Source organism: Trichomycterus rosablanca, chromosome 17, assembly GCF_030014385.1.
Source record: "Trichomycterus rosablanca isolate fTriRos1 chromosome 17, fTriRos1.hap1, whole genome shotgun sequence".
Classification (NCBI taxonomy): domain Eukaryota; kingdom Metazoa; phylum Chordata; class Actinopteri; order Siluriformes; family Trichomycteridae; genus Trichomycterus; species Trichomycterus rosablanca.
In genome coordinates this window covers 12,559,217-12,581,148 of record NC_086004.1, presented here as the reverse complement: position 1 = coordinate 12,581,148, position 21,932 = coordinate 12,559,217, and the positions used below count along the sequence as shown (strand labels likewise).

At 40.5% G+C, this 21,932-nt stretch overlaps 1 protein-coding gene across 1 annotated transcript; it reads left to right on the top strand.

The window, feature by feature from the left end:
* Positions 1–2,330: 2,330 nt before the first annotated feature.
* lpar3 (lysophosphatidic acid receptor 3) lies at positions 2,331–21,107 on the top strand. The gene is made up of 2 exons (XM_063013033.1): positions 2,331–3,069; positions 20,597–21,107. Exons 1-2 carry the CDS (start codon positions 2,331–2,333, stop codon positions 20,917–20,919), a joined length of 1,062 nt encoding a protein of 353 aa, XP_062869103.1. The 3' UTR covers positions 20,920–21,107.
* Positions 21,108–21,932: the final 825 nt, after the last annotated feature.

Here is a 21,932-nt window from a genome sequence, read left to right as displayed (position 1 = left end):
AATGTCAAACACAGTCATGGATAATTTTGTACTGTTTTGGGACTGTGAGAGGAAACCGGAGCTCCTAGAGGAAACCCACGCAGACATGGGGAGAACATGCAAACTCCACACAGAAAAGACCCAGACCGCCCCAACTTGGAATCGAACTCAGGACCTTCTTGCTGTGAGGCGACAGTGCTGCCCACTGAGCCACAGTGCTGCCCTAAACTGTAGTTTTAAGACATGCTTGGGTGTCACAATGGCAGCATGATGATTATGCTTCTTTCTGTGTGGAGTTTACATGTTCTCCCTTGTCTGTGTGGGTTTCCTCTGGGAGCTCCAGTTTCCTCCCACAGTCTGCACTTTACCATCACCCTGGACTGCACCTGCACTTTACACAACTGTCATACATATATACATACAGTATAGTTATTTTTTACCATCCTTACAGTATATAGTTATAGTTACAGCTCTATAGTTATTATTTACACATCTTTTATTACTATTACTGATATTACTAATATATACCTAACTAATCTTTATTATTATTACTTTTATTATTAGAATGTCGATCTATCTATCTATCTATCTATCTATCTATCTATCTATCTATCTATCTATCTATCTATCTAGACAGACAGACAGACAGACAGACAGACACAGACAGACAGACAGACAGACAGACAGACATTGAAAATGAACCATTTGTAACCTGTAATTACCTGTTCTGTAAGTGTAAAAATGTAACAAATGTGAAAAATGAACAAACAAACAAGTCATGGTTATGTAGCTTAGGTTGTCGTGGCATGTTTTATTAAAATAATATTTATTTTGAAAAATAATAAATAATAATAATAATTTGAATATATTTTGTCGTCCAATACAAAGCAAATTAGTTTATGCAACTTTTATGATTACTATATGATAACTACAGTATATAATAACTATTAAATACAGTACATTCTAATTATATGTTATATATACTGTATCCTGGCTTCTTTTTTTTACCTAAAATGGGCGGCATGGTGGCTCAGTGGGTAGCACTGTCACCTCACATGTTTGCATGTTCTTCCCATGTCTGCGCGGGTTTCCTCCAGGAGCTCTGGTTTCCTCCCACAGTCCAAAGACATGCAAGTGAGGTGAATTGAAGATACAAAACTGTCCATGACTGTGTTTGACATTAAACTTGTGAACTGATGAATCCTGTGTAATGAGTAACTACCATTTCTGTCATTATTGTGACCAGAGTGTAAAACATGCCGTTAAAATCCTAATAATATATATATTTTTTTTACCTAAAACAGAATTTGGGTGATATTTAATATTTTTAAAAATAATCAGTAATTTTTATAGCCTGCCCACTAATGTTTAGGGTCTTGTCTGTTTATTTTATAGTAACCAGTCTATACTGCAGTAAGGTTAAACCTAATTCCTCAATGCCCGCTAAAAACAGAATGTTTGTCCATGTACGTCCAACTCTGGTCCATTTCAACCATAATTGGGTTCCTAATTTATTAACTGTTGACTGTGAATTGCCAACTCAATATTATAAATTGCTACAAGAACATAAAGTTTAATCTCAATCAACACAACTCTTTGAGCAGCGCTAAGTTAAAAACAATCATTACCAGTCATTAAATACCAAACTAACTGTTCATTAGTGGCAGTTCTGGGTCAAATTCTTGCTTCCTGTACTTGTGATCAATGGATCCACTTCTTGTAGGCTGATTACCCTGCTTACAAAGTAGTAATAAAGCTGGAGTTTGCTCAGGCTCTGGTAGATCCCAGGTACCCAGCTTAATCCCTGCCTTTGCTTACTGTCTGTGTGGAGTTTAGCATTTTCTTCCATGTTTGTGTGGAGTTTATCTGGGTACTAAACCAAACTACCTTTTGGCTGATGTCCTCTGATAGACAATAGAACAGAGAATAGAAAAGAACGCCTTTATTTGTCATATACGTATACCCAGCTTGTTTTTTGGAAGCTGGGGTCAGAGCGCAGGGTCAGCCATCGTACAGCGCCCCTGGAGCCGAGCGGGTTAAGGGCCATGCTCAAGGGCCCAACAGTGGCTGCATGGCAGAGCTGGGATTTAAACTCTCAACCTTTCAGTTGATAACCCAAACCCCTACCCACTAGGCTACCACTGTCCCTACAAGTGTCATGTCCAGAGTGTATTTTCATCTTGTGGGTCGCCTCTACATTCTTGACTAAGATAAAGTAGTTACTAAAATTATTCAATTAAAATGAGAACAGTGAAGAGTGTACTATCTGTTTTGGGGGGAAAATTGCAATTTTTATGGCTCTTGATTCATGGCTATGCATTATTACCTCTTTTCCAGAACAATTGCACAAGATGTCCGGTCAGAACGAGTGCCACTATGGTGAGCTGATGGACTTTTTCTATAAAAACAAAAATCAAACGAATGAAAGCAGCCCCACACAAATCATCATACTGCAATGTGTGGGCTCCATCTTCTGCTGCTTCATCCTGGTGGCTAACGCCATGGTCATTACTGCTGTGATAACTAACAACCGGTTTCACTACCCCTTTTATTATCTCTTGTCCAACCTCGCTGCCTCTGACTTTCTCGCTGGGATCGCGTATGTGTATCTCATGTTCCGCACAGGGGACGTGTCTCCGACGTTAACCGTGCAGCAATACTTCATCCGTCAGGGCTTGCTGGATGTAAGTCTGTCTGCCTCGCTCACAAACTTGCTGGTGATCGCTCTGGAGCGCTACATCTCTGTCATAAATTGGAAAGTTCACAGTAACCTTTCAAAGCGACGGGTAACCCTTCTGATCGTACTTGTTTGGGGCCTTTCCATTTTTATGGGGGCTGTGCCAAGCCTTGGCTGGAACTGTATCTGTAGTCTTGACCAATGCTCAATCCTGGCACCAATCTACAGCAGGAGCTACCTGATCTTCTGGTCCGTGTGCAACCTACTACTTTTCCTCATAATGGTAGCCATCTACATACGGATATACGCCTACGTAATAAGGAAAACGTACGTGTTATCTTCTCATACGACTGGATCTATGAAACGTAAGAGGACGCCCATCAAGCTCATTAAAACTGTCATGACTGTGTTGGGTAAGTTTCAGTTTTAGTATTTATTTGTGATATCAAATGAGTTGCTCATCTTAGGGAATAATTTACCCTGTGCTTATTGTGTCTGGGTTGTGCCAGACATGACTAATGTCTGGAAATTTACAGTAAAGCTTAACAATGACTGCCCACTTTTTCTGTGCCATAACATTAAAACCAGCTCCTTGTTCAATTCTATCAACTCCAGTTACCATACAAAAGCACTTTGTAGTTCTACAGTTACTGACTGTAGCATCTGTTTCTCTGCATGCTTTGTTAGCCCCCTTTCATGCTGTTCTTCAATGGTCAGGACTCTCCCAGGACCACCACAGAGCAGGTATATTTGAGTGGTGGATGATTCTCAGCACTGCAGTGACACTGACATGGTGGTGGTGTGTTAGTGTGTGTTGTGCTGGTATGAGTGGATAAGACACAGCAGCGCTGATGGAGTTTTTAAACACCTCACAGTCACTGCTAGACTGAGAATAGTCCACCAACCAAAAATATCCAGCTAACAGCGCCCTGTGGGCAGAGTCCTGTGACCACTGATGAAGGTCTAGAAGATGACCAACTCAAACAGAAGCAATAGATGAGCGATCGTCTCTGACTTTACATCTACAAGGTGGACCAACTGGGTAGGAGTGTCTAACAGAGTGGATAGTGAGTGGACACGGTATTTAAAAACTCCAGCAGTGCTGCTGTGTCTTATCCACTCATACCAGCACAACACACACTAACACACCACCACCATGTCAGTGTCTATGCAGTGCTGAGAATGATCCACCACCCAAATAATACCTGCTCTGTAGTGGTCCTGACATTTGAAGAACAGGGTGAAAGCAGGCTAAAAAAGTATGTAATGAAATAGATGGACTACAGTCAGTAATTGTAGTGGAGCTGATAAAATGGACAGTGAGTGTAGAAACAAGGAGGTGGTTTTATGTTATGTTATGGCTGATCGGTGTAGTTTAATAGACATTTCAGGAAACATTTAAATATAATTACACAATGACAATTACTTTCTAATAAATAGCCACACCAAAGGGGATTATTTTGTAACAAAAGCTTTTCAGAGTGCTTTTATTTGGCTTGTATCATGGCAATATGCCAACAATCTTAAAAAATTTAAGACTGATCTTTGCATGCCAAGTCCAAATGCGATGCTACGAAATAAAAGTCAGGCTGTAGAGCTCAACCACTGTAAATACGATTTCTTCCGCTGTTATTGGAACTACACCCTTGGTAAAAATGAGTAGTAAGAGTTAAAAGAGAAAGCTTACTTTCACACCACTTCATAAAGAACTTCAATCTGAGAACAAAAAACCTCCAAGGAAATAAAAACCACATGTGCAATATTTTGTACAACCTCCCTTGGCCAATAAACAGCACTTAAGGCCTCCGCATACTTGCAGCGAATCTAAGTTCGCGAGTGTTGCACAAAGCCGAACGTGCCTTCGCGAGCTTACAAGCTGGCATACTTCCAGCGGTTTTGTTTTGGACATCAGTGGACGTTTTTTTCGGTGTTTTCTTTATATTTCGTAAAATTCTATATTACAATGGCCAAAACGAAGCTGCAGAGAAAGAGTTGTTGTGTTGTATAATTACTCCTGCCAGTAGGTGTCACAGTGTATCAGACAGAGAGACAGTGAGTGAGAGAGAAGAAGGAACTCGGAGTAAAGAACTCGTTCAGTCTTGTGCAGTTGCACCTACAAAATACAATACTGTTGAAATAAAGAACGAGATAATAGAGAAATATGAGAGTTATTTTTGTTTCTGATAGATACATTTATGGTACAGCACACGTACTGTACAGAAATGTGATGTGTGTTTTATGTACAGTACAGTACTACTGTGTATTGTTGTTTATTATTGTTTATTACAGAAATGTTTATTCTATAATTTAAGATTTAAGGGAAAATACAGTCAATGCTGAGGCCTTTAGTCTTCTCCTATAACATCTTATATGGTTAAGAGTACAGAGCATGGAACTTGAGATGATTCCTTTTTACACAATCACTCCAAATTGTCCAGGGTCTCTGCACTTCCCTCTTTAGCTCACCGCCTATGTTTTCTATGGGACTTTTATTAAACGACTGGAATTCCTATCGCAAAGGCTTGATTTTGTGCTTAGCAAAATATGTTTTGGATCATTTTCCTGCTTAAAGATCCAATGATGATCCATTTTTAGTTTCTTGACAGCGGCAAATAGATTAAGGAACCGACACTTCTATACCTCCATGCCCCCTGCTGGCCTGCCAATAGTGACCTGGCAAATGGGCATTATACTGTATTTTGTGTCTCCTGTAGAGCTATATGGCAAGTATTTTATGGAGTCCACTATACCATGTACCCTAACTAGGATTCCAGGGCCTGTGGAGAAAAAAACAGCCCCAGCACATCACAGGCCCTCCACTATACAGGAGCAGTTCTTTTCAGTGTAGTTATCCTTGTTTGTTCTTGATGTTGATGTAGATGTAGCATCTGGTGGTACTTTAGAGACTTAGTAAACCCCAGGAAGATATTTTTCAACAGTGATTCTCTATTAGGTTTTTTTTTGCCTCTCTTACTATCCTCTGAAATGTGTGTTAAAGCAAAACAAACTTGGGTCCTCATCCAAGTAAGTCTGCATTCCAGTTGATTGGAACTTTTTGGGTGAAGTGAATAACACTGATTATCTCTTCATCACGGCACCTGTTAGTGGGTGGGATATATTAGACAGCAAGTGAACATTTTTACTGCATTGGTCCGATCAAAAGTGGTCCAAGGAAGGAACAGTGGTAAACCAGCGACAGGGTCATCAGGGAAGGCTGTTGTGGTCCGATCCAACAGATGAGCTACTGTAGCTCAAATTGCTCAAAAATTGCTGAAAAAGTTAACACTGGTTCTGATAGAAAGGTGTCAGAATACACAGTGCATCACAGTTTGATGCGTATGGGGCTGCATAGCCACAGACCAGTCAGGGTGCCCATGCTGACCTCTGTCCAGCACCAAAAGTGCCAACAATGGGCACGTGAGCATCGGAACTGGACCACGGAGCAATGGAAGATGGGCTGGTCTGATGAATCATGTTTTCTTTTACATCACGTGGATGGCCGGGTGTGTGTGCGTCGCTTACCTGGGGAACACATGGCACCAGGTAAGCACTAAGCCAGCAGAGGAAGTGTGATGCTTTGGGCAATGTTCTGCTGGGAAACCTTGGGTCCTGCCATTCATGTGGATGTTACTTTGACACAGGAGTCCATGCCTCGATGGGTCAGGGCTGTTTTGGCAGCGAAAGGGGGACCAACACAATATTAGGAAGGTGGTCATAATATTATGCATGATCGGTGTATGTGCTTTCTTAGGCAAATAGCTATTGTATTTTTTATATTTATATTATTATCATGTTTATTGACATTCCCTGACTTATAAGAGTCAATGCATATTTGAATGTGTGTTCTCTTACCTTTCCCATGTTGATATACAGTACATACTAATATACCCAAGTGAAACAAGAAGTCATGGATTACTTCTTAAAATTAGTTCTAAAAGGTGAATATAAATGGAAAAAATAAATATAATCCAATAATTATTTCATGATGCAGGTTTTGTTACTGAACAAATGTGATATTAAGCTAATTCACCAAAAATGCCTTTTTTTACTCATCTTGACTAAGGGTGCCAATCATTTTCTAAATGATAAAAAAAACCAACGATAAATTTCACTGTGATTCACTCTGTTATAGAGATAAATCTACACCTTCATTTAACAGTGGCTTAGCAAAACATAATTTTATGGTACCCACAATGTGGTAAAGTCCAAATCACAGGGTAAAGTTGTTCTAATTTGTACGTGGAGTCTTAATATCAGGAACAAGATAATCTGCTTAGCTATATATGTTTTGTAGCTATCAGAGGATTTGTTTATTGTAATTTTATTGAATTTATTACAGGTAATTAAATACTAATCCACCAGTATCAAAACTTTCCCAAGTACACTGTAACGTGGCTCAGCTGCTTAATGAGTTTGGCAGTGAATCATGGCGTATTAGTCATGCCCTTCTGCATTGTTATTTTTGTCAATATTTGGAAGGTGGTCATAATGTTATGCCTCATCGGTGTATTTTATTACTATATTACTAGATTTTATTTTATAAATATAATAGTATTTATAAAATATAATAGTAGGAGCACTTTTTTAAACCTATTTTTCATTTATGCCTGTAAAGTAGGAGTCAGAACATATGTGTGTAAACTTTAAGAAGATATATGTACTATAAGTATATTATATAGCAAAATAATACAATAAAAAAACAGAGAACAGAGAAAGCTTCCCTGAGGCCGTGTGCACACCCCCCTGATTGTAATCAAAATAGTGGGTCGTATTTTCTTTTCTGGCTCGGTCTTTCAGTTGGTTGAACATTTTCTCAGGGTGTGGCGAGTAAAGTCATGCAGTCGCTGTTGTAAAGCACGTGTGGTTCAAATTACTTTGAGTAAAAAGATAAAGGCTTAAGGTCAGGAGCATAAGTGCCTCCCCTGATCTAAGTTGCCAAACAGAAACTAGCAGTCATTCCTGCATGCTGACTCTTCTTTATGACCGTATAATTATATTGCACAAGCGTAGCGTTTGCACTGCTTGTCGTCTGATCTGCATTGCTGGTGTGATTATTTGTGGCTTCCATGGAAAGGATCTTTCAAAGGCATCTGCTTTTTAGGCAGGGTTCTGGCATACAGTAGTGTTTAGTATTACCTTGAAATGTGTATTAACTTATTAAGAACTCTCACCTTTATATGTCATAATAAAAACAAAACACAAAAATGAAAGAGGAGATACAAGGACTGGTTTACACACAGGAAAAAAATACTTTCAATAATCCATAACCTAATTAAAGTAGGGCTGGGCGGTATATTGTAAATATTGATATATCCGATTACACGATGTTGAAAATGACCATATTCAGTATATCGAGTATGCATAGAAAACACAGATTGCAAAAGCGCTGCACGGAACGCTTTCCTTCACGTATGAGCATGGACACTGAATCACTGAGTCAATGAGTCAGAAACGACTCTTTTCAGACGAATTATTTATTGGAATTGAATCTGAAAACTGTGCTCTTATCTGTGGTAAACATTCATTCATTCATTCAGGCTATTCACTCTGTGGGCAAAACAACTCTGGTTCAAGAGATTCAGATGTATAAACCAATCAGAATTTAGATTTTGGGCAGAATTTCAATCTCTCTCTTCATTGGTTGTTGTATAATTGACAGATAAGTGAACGAATGACCAGTTTCAGCTTTCAGCCGCGACAGCCAAGAGAAGGGACAGTTGTGGTCTAGCGGTTAAGGTACTAGACTAGTAATCCAAAGTTGCTGGTTCAAGCCTCACTACTGCCAGGTTGCCACTGTTGGGCCCTTGAGCAAGGCCCTTAACCCTCAATTGCTTAGACAATATATACTGTCACTGTACTGTACAGGGGTTGGACAAAATAACTGAAACACCTGGTTTTAGACCACAATAATTTATTAGTATGGTGTAGGGCCTCCTTTTGCGGCCAATACAGCGTCAATTCGTCTTGGAAATGACATATACAAGTCCTGCACAGTGGTCAGAGGGATTTTAAGCCATTCTTCTTGCAGGATAGTGGCCAGGTCACTACGTGATGCTGGTGGAGGAAAACGTTTCCTGACTCGCTTCTCCAAAACACCCCAAAGTGGCTCAATAATATTTAGATCTGGTGACTGTGCAGGCCATGGGAGATGTTCAACTTCACTTTCATGTTCATCAAACCAATCTTTCACCAGTCTTGCTGTGTGTATTGGTGCATTGTCATCCTGATACACGGCACCGCCATTGGATGCACATGGTCCTCCAGAATGGTTCGGTAGTCCTTGGCAGTGACGCGCCCATCTAGCACAAGTATTGGGCCAAGGGAATGCCATGATATGGCAGCCCAAACCATCACTGATCCACCCCCATGCTTCACTCTGGGCATGCAACAGTCTGGGTGGTACGCTTCTTTGGGGCTTCTCCACACCGTAACTCTCCCGGATGTGGGGAAAACAGTAAAGGTGGACTCATCAGAGAACAATACATGTTTCACATTGTCCACAGCCCAAGATTTGCGCTCCTTGCACCATTGAAACCGACGTTTGGCATTGGCACGAGTGACCAAAGGTTTGGCTATAGCAGCCCGGCCGTGTATATTGACCCTGTGGAGCTCCCGACGGACAGTTCTGGTGGAAACAGGAGAGTTGAGGTGCACATTTAATTCTGCCGTGATTTGGGCAGCCGTGGTTTTATGTTTTTTGGATACAATCCGGGTTAGCACCCGAACATCCCTTTCAGACAGCTTCCTCTTGCGTCCACAGTTAATCCTGTTGGACGTGGTTTGTCCTTCTTGGTGGTATGCTGACATTACCCTGGATACCGTGGCTCTTGATACATCACAAAGACTTGCTGTCTTGGTCACAGATGCGCCAGCAAGACGTGCACCAACAATTTGTCCTCTTTTGAACTCTGGTATGTCACCCATAATGTTGTGTGCATTGCAATATTTTGAGCAAAACTGTGCTCTTACCCTGCTAATTGAACCTTCACACTCTGCTCTTACTGGTGCAATGTGCAATTAATGAAGATTGGCCACCAGACTGGTCCAATTTAGCCATGAAACCTCCCACACTAAAATGACAGGTGTTTCAGTTATTTTGTCCAACCCCTGTAAGTTGCTTTAGATAAAAGCGTCTGCTAAATGCTGAAAATGAAATAAATGAAGTTAAATTATCTAAGACGGTTTTCATTAGTTAGGTGGATAAATCCAGTTAAATATGGATTTTTATATTCTGGAAATATTCTGGAAATATACAAGATGGCCTCCAAGGTAAGCTGTAGTTATGATTTTATGCTGCTGTGTGGTTGATCTGGGTCACAGTGCTGCTGTTTACCGTGTGATTTCATTTTGCAATGATAGCAAAGCATGATCAAATATTAAACGTTTTCGGGATTTTTTCGATGTTCATTAATTTGAAGTAAAACGGACATTATAAAACGGATAGTTCCGGTCCTAAAATCTGATTGGCTGAGCCGCGTTCGAAGCCGTTGTAAAATCCCCGATAAACGCACACCTAGGACCACCTCACATCATTCCATATTAATACGCCACTGAATAGAGAAAGTTAATGTTATTTTCGCCCTCACGTTGCCTAGCAACACTGTTAATCGGATTACCTTGCGTCGCGGAAGAATGCTTTATTGTAAGTTTATACACAATAAATACATTTATGATTAAACATTGTTGTATTTATTATATTTTATGTTGACCGCCGTTTTATAAAAGCAATAAGCCACTCGAGACCGTACGTTACTGTTACGATTTTAGCACGGGGAAAGAAGTTTTAGACGTCATCCCCGTGCTAAAATCACAGTAACGTACGGCCTCTCATGGCTTATTGCTTTAGTATAAATGTGATTGTGAGATTTTGCTGGTTTGTTTAATGTAAATGTAGTCAATATTAATACAAATACAGCCTTGTAATAATACAAAATATAAACACTAATTAGTTAGAATTTATTTATTATTTTTAAGATAACTTCAAAAAAGAATTGTTGCATTAAGCTAGAAAAGTCTTAAGAAAGGTGTTACTGTTGCTACTCTTCCTAGATGGATGTCAAACTAATTTTCACCGAGGGCCACATCTGCATTATGTTGGCCCTCAAAGGGCCGATTGTAATGTATCCTGCCGTGATTGCAGTCTGCCTTTTAAGTCTTGGACAATTTGTTGTTTTTCTTAGAGGCTAAATTCTGTGTTTGGTGTCAAAATGTCAAATTTATTCTGTATATTTATTATGTACAGTATATTTAAGCAATAGAACACGAGAGGGAGTGTGTTATCGCGAATAACACACGGCTGTGATTCGGTCGCAGGCACGAGCTGAAGGCGAGTGCTGTAGATCATCACAGCCGTGATGTTATTCGCGATAACACACGACCTAGAGTGTTCTATTGCTTTCATACAACAGTTTTTACAAAATAAAGAAAGAAAATAAATCAAAGAAGCCCTGAATTTCATAATAAATATGCTTTAATATTGACAATACCTTCCGCCAAAAAGTAGTTCCACAACGAATATAAAGTTTAACACTACAAAGCAAACATCCCAAGTTGCAAAAACTCATTTCAGGGAGGTAAGAACAACAAGAATACAAAGTCAAGAACCTCCGAAGAGAAAAAAAAGAAACAAAAAACATCTTGCACACACCAAAGGATATGGGTGAGAACAGAACTCTTAGGAGCTGCTAACTGGGCTATTAAGCTAACTGTTCGCGTTACAAACACATTAATGTTCCCTACATAGTGCACTAGATTGTTATCGGATAACGCATTCATGTTCACTACATAGTGCACTAGATTGTTATCGGATAACGCATTCATGTTCCCTACATAGTGCACTAGATTGTTATCGGATAACGCATTCATGTTCACTACATAGTGCACTAGATTGTATATCAGATAACGGATTTAAAACGCGATCAGGAAAAAAAGGCTGTGTTGCCTGCATGCGCGTTTGTGTGCATGAAGCTTGTCGTTACTGGCAACGCGTCAGCGGAGTAATACCATTGTGGTGTGAAAAGACCGTGCTGTTATCACGAATATCAGCACAGTTAGAACGCTTCTCAACCAATCAGATTGTAGGGTCGGAACTACCTGTTGTATAACTACATTTATATTGTACTCCTTTACCACAGACACGGCCTCGTAACACAAGAGACGTACCGATTTCTCTTCTTGAAGCACAAACTTATATTCACTTTCCCATCTTTCATTAAATTACTTCATTCTGCTTCAATTTTCTCTTCTTGTACACTTTGGGATTATTTGTAAATATTTCTCAACATCATCTAGTGGCGGGATGCGGTCACTTTGCAGGTCACAAAATCATGCATTGTGGGAGATGCAATTTATGTACGATTTTACAGTGTATTTTAAGACAATTGTTCAGACAGAAAGACAGACAGACAACTCCCTCCAAAATACAGTTATGTTGGTTTTATTTGCTTCCCAACTGTAAACTGTGTGCATCAGAATGGAGTAAAACTACAAAATACAAACAATAAAAACAATAAAAAACTTAATACAGTACATGCACATACAGTAGCTGTAGCTAAGTGTTACATCTAGTACAATATGAAATCTAACCAAACGTAAAATAGCGCTAACAGATTGCTATAGTAACGGTAACAATCGGGATTACGGTAAATTCGTAACTGAAACAACTGAGAATATGAATGTCTACAATTTACAGGCGATGCTTCTGTACTGGATTGCAAGAGAATTAACTTCTATTTATTATTGTTTACGCTACTATACCCCGCGTTATTTTGCCGCTAAAACGTATAAGTGACATGGCTTCTTAGCGAAGGTCAAAGTCAGTTGCCATGACTACGATGTCAACCGTTGCCGCTTAAAGGTGCGTCTCTGTAACTACTCGAACCATCACAACAATCATACGTCTTTTAAGCTCCCACGGCCCACATAAAATAACGTGGTGGGCCAGAGACACCCCTGGATTAGGCCAGCTAAACCACAATGTGCGATAACAAATAAAATAACAAAGAAGAATGCAAGGGCAAAAAAAGAATGTCATGGTAGCAGCCTGTTGCCTTAAGCCTAATGGTTGGATGACACAACAAAACATACCAGTAATTTAACAGAATGGTTTAAAAGAGTGGTAATACAAGAAATTCTAGACCAGATTCAAATGTCTATTTTATGAAGTCTGTTCAGTTCAGCAGACAGAGCAGTTCTGTTAATAATAGTCTCACCAGAGTTAACCATTAAATAATATTACCAATAAATAACTTAAATCCTAAATTTGCACCAGCATTTTTATTTCCTCCTTTTTGGGGGAATTCTGGGAGTGTTAAAACAGTAATGCAAAGATTATTAATACATTGCCATAACATTAAAACCACCTTCTCGTTTCTACACTTACTGTCCATTTTATCAGCGCCACTTACCACATAGAAGCACTTTGTAGTTCTACAATTACTGACTGTAGTCCATCTGTTTCTCTGCATGCTTTGTTAGCCTGCTTTCATGCTGTTCTTCAATGGTCAGGACTCTCCCAGGACCACTACAGAGCAGGTATTATTTGGGTGGTGGATCATTCTCAGCACTGCAGTGACACTGACATGGTGGTGGTGTGTTAGTGTGTGTTGTGCTGGTATGAGTGGATCAGACACAGCAGCGCTGCTGGAGTTTTTAACACCTCACAGTCACTGCTGGACTGATAATAGTCCACCACCTAAAAATATATCCAGCCAACAGCACCCTGTACGCAGCGTCCTGTGACCACTGATGAAGGTCTAGAAGATGACCATCTCAAACAGCAGCATCAAACACATGAGCGATCGTCTCTGACTTGACACCTACAAGGTGGACCAACTAGGTAGGAGTGTCTAATAGAGTGGACAGTGAGTGGACACGGTATTTAAAAACTCCAGCGCTGCTGTGTCTGATCCACTCATACCAGCACAACACGCACTAACACACCACCACCATGTCAGTGTCACTGCAGTGCTGAGAATGATCCACCACCTAAATAATACCTGCTCTGTGGTGGTCCTGGGAGAGTCCTGACCATTGAAGAACAGGGTGAAAGCAGGCTAACAAAGCATGCAGAGAAACAGATGGACTACAGTCAGTAATTGTAGAACTACAAAGTACTTTAATATGGTAAGTGAGCTGGATAAAATGGACAGTGAGTGTAAAAACAAGGAGGTGGTTTTAATGTTATGGTTGATTGGTGTATGTAATAATTTTTGTAATATTCATCTATATTTCAATAACCTCTTTATTCTGATCTGTCACATTTGCCGCTGTGACAACAAGAATCACTAATTTTAAGTAAGGATCACACCCTAGACAGCACAACGACCCATTTACTCTTTTGTACCTTGGGGCATTTAAGAGTAGTCAATTTAATGTATGCATGCTTTTACAAAATGTACATCTTCAGTACCCACAAAACCTGCTGTACCAGTGCACCTCTTCCAAAAAATGTGTTTCCTGTAAAACCAGATTGGGCGCTCTGCTGTGCTAGCCCACCACCGCTGAGCTCTCGAGTTCAAATCTAAACTGTACTATAGACTTGATCGACTTCCAACAGGCAGCCACAATTAATCGTGCCTGAGGGAAGGAGGGTCAAATGGAATCACCGGGTGCAATGCAGCAACACACCCAGAGAGGACAACAATCCATCGCAGGGTCTTGGCCACCCCAGACATAGCCAATCATGTCTGTATGAAGGCGGCAAGACGCCTGGGGATTCGAACCTTGGATCCCAACAGTAGTGGCTAGTGTAAATTACCGCTATGCCACTCGATTTCCCTAGTTTAGTCATTTTGCAATTTATGAAGACTTGAAAAAATTTGAATAATGCAATAAGACGTAATTCAAATTAATCCACAACCAAATGTTTTTTTGTCCGATTCCCCCCCCCCCCCCCCCCCCATTTTCTCCCTCATTTTGTCGTATCCAATTACCCTGATTGCTCTACGCTTCACCTCTACCGATACAACCCTCCTCCGCTGACTGAGTAGCTTCGCAACTGACACACGCCCCCTCGGACACGTTCTCAGTACTGACTGCATTTTTTCACCTGCACAAGGCGAGTTCATATGCGGATCAGCCTTGTGCACAGAGAGCCACACCAACTCTGTGCTGGCGCTATCAATCAGCCAGCAGAGGTCATAATTGCACCAGTTATGAGGAACCCTGGTCCGGCTTGTCCCACCCTAAACAACAGCCTAGCCCAGTATTCGAAATCCCAGCTCTGGTGTGCTAGTGTATTTCACTATGTTTTTTTTTAAAAGTACGTTTGGGTTTTGAAATAGTCAAGAGTCCAGATCTAAACCCAGCTGAGATACTGTGGTATGGCCTGAGGCAGTTTATATAAATGTTTCTTTCTTTGTGCAAGTCTGATTTCTAGCAACAGAAAAAGCTAATTCTTTTAAAAGAAGTTTTCATGTACAATTCCAAATCAGAAAAAGTTGGGACGGCATGGAAACAGCAAATAAAACAAACACAGAGTTTCTTACATTTACTTTGACTTTAATTTAATTGAAGACAGGATGAACCTAAAATATTTCGTGTTTTATTTGCTCAACTTCATTTCATTTATTAATAAACATCCATTCCTGCATTTCGGGTCTGCAACATATTCCAAACAAAGTTGGGACGGTAAAGCATTTACCACTGTGTTATGTTGTCATTCCTTTTCACCACACTTAAAAGACATTTTGGCACCAAGGATACCAAGTGATTTAGTGTTTCAGGTTTTATTTTGTCCCATTCTAAGTACAGGGTCGTCATTGTTGCATTTTTACTTTCAAAATTCTCTATTGGGGACAGGTCAGGACCACAGGCAGGCCAGTCCAGTACCCGTACCCTTTTCTTCCGCAGTCATGCCTTTGTAATGTGTGCAGCATGTGGTTTTGCATTGTCTTGTTGAAAAATGCATGAATGTCCCTGGAAAAGATGATATCTTGAAGGCAGCATATGTTGCTCTAAGATCTCAATGCATTAATGCTGCCATCACAGAAGTGTAAATGACCTTTGCCAAGGGCACTGACACAGACCCATACCATGACAGACCCTGGCTTTTGGACTTGTTGCTGATAACAGTCTGGATGGTCCTTTCCGTTATATCAGCTATTGTTGAGTGGCGGTTCTTGATGCAGTGCCTTCTGAGGGATCAAAGATCATGGAGCTTGTGCCTTTGGCCTTTATGCACTGAAATTCCTCCTGATTCCTTGAATAGTTTAATGATATTATGCACTGTGGAGGGAAAAATATGCAAATCCCTTCCAATCTTTCTTTGAGGTTCATTGTTTTTAAACATTTTAATCATTTTCTCACGCATTTGTTGACAAACTGGAGATCCTCTGATCATCTTTGCTCATCAAAAACTCTTTTCTGGATGCTGCTTTTGTACCAAACCATGATTACAATCACCTGTTGACATCACCTGTTTGAAATTGCATCATTATTTAGTTTTTTCACCTAAATAATGTGTTGCAGATCTGAAATGCAGGAATGAAGGATTATTAATAAATGAAATAAAGTTGAGCAGGTAAAACATTAAATATCTCAGGTTCATCCTGTCTGCAATCAAATAAAAGTCAAAGTAATTGTAAGGAACACTGCATTTTTATTTTATTTACATTTTCCCTACTGTCCCACCTTTTTTTGATTTGGGGTTGTAGTAAATGCAGACGTTTAGCAAATTTCAGGGTTCACAAATCCCACTAATTTAAAAAATCATATTATCTTTGAATCTATTTTAAATTTCAGTGGCCAGTCCACATAAAACACGGGGTACAATAAATAGCCATTGAAAAAAGCTTCTATACTGGATTGCCACATGTGCAGCGAGCATGCTTTGCTTTTTTTTCCTGCAGATGTTTCATAATAAGATTAGAGGGGATGGCTGCTTACTTATATAGGGAACATGCCAACCACAAAGGAATCCTCATTTGATGGGGTTTTGTTATAAAATCTTTCCAGCTATTTGTAGTCAATGGCAATGAGGCTAAGTAGATGTAATTATTGCTCTTTAAGCGTACAGTGGTTTGTGTATTTCGAGTGTCGTACTACAGGCTGCTGGAAACAGATCTACTGTTGTTTGCCGGAACTGCACAGCTTTAGGTGACAAGTCCTTGCATGCCCTGGTTCTGCTTTACCCCTGTTTTTTTTTGGCTGAATAGATTTTACACAATGTTTAAAATATTCTGAAGAAAACCTGCTCTGGTTTCAAAGAAAAGACATTTGCACCTTTGTTTATCTGCTCTACCATCATGTTTCGCAACAAGTACAGACTTACTCTTGTTACGCAGTTTACAGCAAGGCTACGACAATACCTGCTGAGTAAAGATTTGCAATTTGGCTGCCTATTTTACCTATTGGGTGCATTCCATGATCAGAATTTGCCCCTGTGTGCCTGGTATGTGGTGTGGTGTTTATAAAGTAGGCAGGCACTCACTTGCCTTGGTGCATGCCTAAATTCCTAGAAGATAACGTGAGACCTTGAATCTTTGATGCCTCTCAGGAATTTGCATGTCTCTTTCTCACTTTACCAAGAAATCTGCACACATCTCCAAATGTTTTTTTACTGTACAAAGTGTTTACTGTTGAGGACTGCGGGATATTCTGCTAGCACAGCAGAGCTGGGATTTTGAACACCCTGCTGGGCGCCCCCTAGCAGGCACAATTGGCAGTGCCTGCAGCAGGCCAGTAGTCCTCCGGTTGGGAAAACATCAGACAAAAAAAAAGGGTAGGGGGTGGAATCTTCAATCCTGTGTAAGGACCCTGGTCTCTACAAAAGTGGAGGAATGCGGAGATTAGTGCATGACTCTCCATGCGCAAGACTGGCCTCACACAAATTCACCCACGCTGGACTACGTACACATTGGAAAGAGTGTGTGTCAGGCAAATTATACCCTCCTTGGACGTAATCAGAGTCCCCAGCAACAGAAGACTAATTGGCTATTCGAAAATTGGGAGATAAAGGGAGAATGCATAAATAAAAAAAAAAAAAAAAAAAACTGGGCGACAGGTGGGTGTACACCCTGGACAGGACCCAAACACTCATGCATACACTCACATTTAGGTGCAATTTAGAATGTGCCTTTTACATGTTTCAGGAAAACTGTACAGACAAAGAAAAATCATGCAAAACCCCTGAATGATATGTTGCTGTGTTGCACACTACTATGTTTCAATCATATTGAATATTATACATTATATTTTAAAGCTAAATAAAATCACATGGTAGATCCACCAATACTAACATCTACTGAATGTGTGTCAGCTAGAATGTGCCAAGATGTACATACATGAATGAAACAGTCATTCCTGGTCAGTTGATCGCATTATTTATTTATTTTTCTATTTATTTATGCATTTTCGCTCCCTCCGCTCCTGGGGATCCGTTATTGCATTAGAGGAGGGTATGTTGCTACTCACGCCTCCTTCAACCTGTGCGCTGACCTAGCGGACCCCTTCTTTTTTCACCCATGCACTCTGCACAGGTGCCTCTATCTGCTAATCAGGGTCCTTGCACAGCGTTTGAAGACCCCACCCACATAGTCCGGGCATCCCGCCCTAGCAGACACGGTAGCCAATTAGAGTCTGCTGCAGGCACTACCAGATATACGGTGGTTGAAGGTTTTGAGTACTATAAGCTTTGCTTGGCCCCACAAAATGACACAATATATAATGGAATCAGTACGCGTGAAACAGGTGCAATAAATACAATTTTATTGTTTATTTATTACTTAAGTATTGTACAATTACCCGTAGCTCTCCCTTTAACAAATAATATCTCCAATTCCAGTTCACTTATAACATTAAATAGCGACTAACATTAAGTATTTTCCTTGCATATGTGGATTGTTACTGCGCTCGTAATGTCGTTGTTTGCAATAGCCGTCGCTCGACAAACTGTACAGTACAGGTCCTTCTCAAAAAATTAGCATATTGTGATAAAGTTCATTATTTTCCATAATGTAATGATAAAAATTAAACTTTCATATATTTTAGATTCATTGCACACCAACTGAAATATTTCAGGTCTTTTATTGTTTTAATACTGATGATTTTGGCATACAGCTCATGAAAACCCAAAATTCCTATCTCAAAAAATTAGCATATCATGAAAAGGTTCTCTAAACGAGCTATTAACTCTAAACACCTGCAAAAGATTCCTGAGGCTTTTAAAAACTCCCAGCCTGGTTCATTACTCAAAACTGCAATCATGGGTAAGACTGCCGACCTGACTGCTGTCCAGAAGGCCATCATTGACACCCTCAAGCAAGAGGGTAAGACACAGAAAGAAATTTCTGAACGAATAGGCTGTTCCCAGAGTGCTGTATCAAGGCACCTCAGTGGGAAGTCTGTGGGAAGGAAAAAGTGTGGCAGAAAACGCTGCACAACGAGAAGAGGTGACCGGACCCTGAGGAAGATTGTGGAGAAGGGCCGATTCCAGACCTTGGGGGACCTGCGGAAGCAGTGGACTGAGTCTGGAGTAGAAACATCCAGAGCCACCGTGCACAGGCGTGTGCAGGAAATGGGCTACAGGTGCCACATTCCCCAGGTCAAGCCACTTTTGAACCAGAAACAGCGGCAGAAGCGCCTGACCTGGGCTACAGAGAAGCAGCACTGGACTGTTGCTCAGTGGTCCAAAGTACTGTTTTCGGAAATCAAGGTGCCAGAGTCTGGAGGAAGACTGGGGAGAAGGAAATGCCAAAATGCCTGAAGTCCAGTGTCAAGTACCCACAGTCAGTGATGGTCTGGGGTGCCATGTCAGCTGCTGGTGTTGGTCCACTGTGTTTTATCAAGGGCAGGGTCAATGCAGCTAGCTATCAGGAGATTTTGGAGCACTTCATGCTTCCATCTGCTGAAAAGCTTTATGGAGATGAAGATTTTATTTTTCAGCACGACCTGGCACCTGCTCACAGTGCCAAAACCACTGGTGAATGGTTTACTGACCATGGTATTACTGTGCTCAATTGGCCTGCCAACTCTCCTGACCTGAACCCCATAGAGAATCTGTGGGATATTGTGAAGAGAAAGTTGAGAGACACAAGACCCAACACTCTGGATGAGCTTAAGGCCGCTATCGAAGCATCCTGGGCCTCCATAACACCTCAGCAGTGCCACAGGCTGATTGCCTCCATGCCACGCCGCATTGAAGCAGTCATTTCTGCAAAAGGATTCCCGACCAAGTATTGAGTGCATAACTGAACATAATTATTTGAAGGTTGACTTTTTTTGTATTAAAAACACTTTTCTTTTATTGGTCGGATGAAATATGCTAATTTTTTGAGATAGGAATTTTGGGTTTTCATGAGCTGTATGCCAAAATCATCAGTATTAAAACAATTAAAGACCTGAAATATTTCAGTTGGTGTGCAATGAATCTAAAATATATGAAAGTTTAATTTTTATCATTACATTATGGAAAATAATGAACTTTATCACAATATGCTAATTTTTTGAGAAGGACCTGTATATAGTGTTTTAGTCTTTTCTAAACTGTCGACACTCATTTCTTCAGCAGGTTCTTCCGGTGCATATTTGGTCTTCCTCTCTTCATCCTCCATCTATTTTTGTTTTGTTTTTGTTTATTTTTTCACCATATTAAGGAAACCTCTCTCATCTGTTATCACTGTCAAGCTAACACTAACTGGCTAACTACTTAATCTGCACAGCGCTCCATAGCGCTTTTAGCGACAAACAGTATCATATGATTTGCTGCATACTGAAACCTACAGCTGTTAAAAATAAACTAATTTACGGTATGGCGGTATATGAAAAAAAAATACCGTATGAGGAATCAAAGACAGTATACCGAATGTACCGTCATACCGCCCAGCACTACTGTCTAGTAAAATAAATTAATTATTTGGCATATAGTTTAGACTAAGTGTTTAAAATGACAAAGCTATTGAATTTAAATGTGCTAAACAGCTGTGTTTCCTGTTCCTCCAGGAGCATTTGTGATCTGTTGGACACCTGGACTGGTGGTTCTGCTACTGGATGGCTTACAATGTCAGAAATGTAATGTGCTACTATTCAAGCGCTGGCTGCTTCTTCTGGCTGTCCTTAACTCTGTCATGAACCCTATCATCTACTCCTACAAGGACGATGAAATGTGGACCACCATCAAGAATTTGCTACGCTGCGTCTGTAATGGCACTCGCCGCCAAAGGTCATCTAAAGCCAACAACCGCTCTATCGGATCAGAAGCAAATACCAGTGTAAGGCTCTCTGATGAGAAAAACCCATCTGGGCAGGAGGTAGTGAAGACCTAGGCACTGAGATTTGTTCATGGATGACTCTTCTGATAAACTGGTGTGGTCACCATTGTGTACATGAGTTTTTTTTTGTTTTTCTGTAAGCATGAGCCGTAAATGATGTTAAACCTTGTGGGAATTGTCAGACAGCAGAGATCAATACAGTTATTTCCTGTTAGTCATCAGTAATTTGTTCTTTAGTACTGTATCTCCTTTCTTTATATTGCAGAATGCTTAAATGTTGACACTGCATGTCCATAAACAGCTAATATTAAATTTGAATATGATTGCAATAGTAGGTGAGCCGCTCAGGTGGCGCACCGGTAAAGTACGCTAGCGCACCAGAGTTGGGGTTTCGAATACATCGTATCGAATCTCAGCTCTGCCTTCCGACTGGGTTGGGCGGCTGCATGAACAACGATTGGCTGTTGTTCAGGGTTAGGGGTAAAAAAGTCGTATCATACAGTGTATCACAAAAGTGAGTACACCCCTCACATTTCTGCAGATATTTAAGTATATCTTTTCATGGGACAACACTGACAAAATGACACTTTGACACAATGAAAAGTAGTCTGTGTGCAGCTTATATAACACTGTAAATTTATTCTTCCCTCAAAATAACTCAATATACAGCCATTAATGTCTAAACCACCGGCAACAAAAGTGAGTACACCCCTTAGTGAAAGTTCCTGAAGTGTCAATATTTTGTGTGGCCACCATTATTTCCCAGAACTGCCTTAACTCTCCTGGGCATGGAGTTTACCAGAGCTTCACAGGTTGCCACTGGAATGCTTTTCCACTCCTCCATGACAACATCACGGAGCTGGCAGATATTCTAGACTTTGCGCTCCTCCACCTTCCGCTTGAGGATGCCCCAAATATGTTCTATTGGGTTTAGGTCTGGAGACATGCTTGGCCAGTCCATCACCTTTACCCTCAGCCTCTTCAATAAAGCAGTGGTCGTCTTAGAGGTGTGTTTGGGGTCATTATCATGCTGGAACACTGCCCTGCGACCCAGTTTCCGGAGGGAG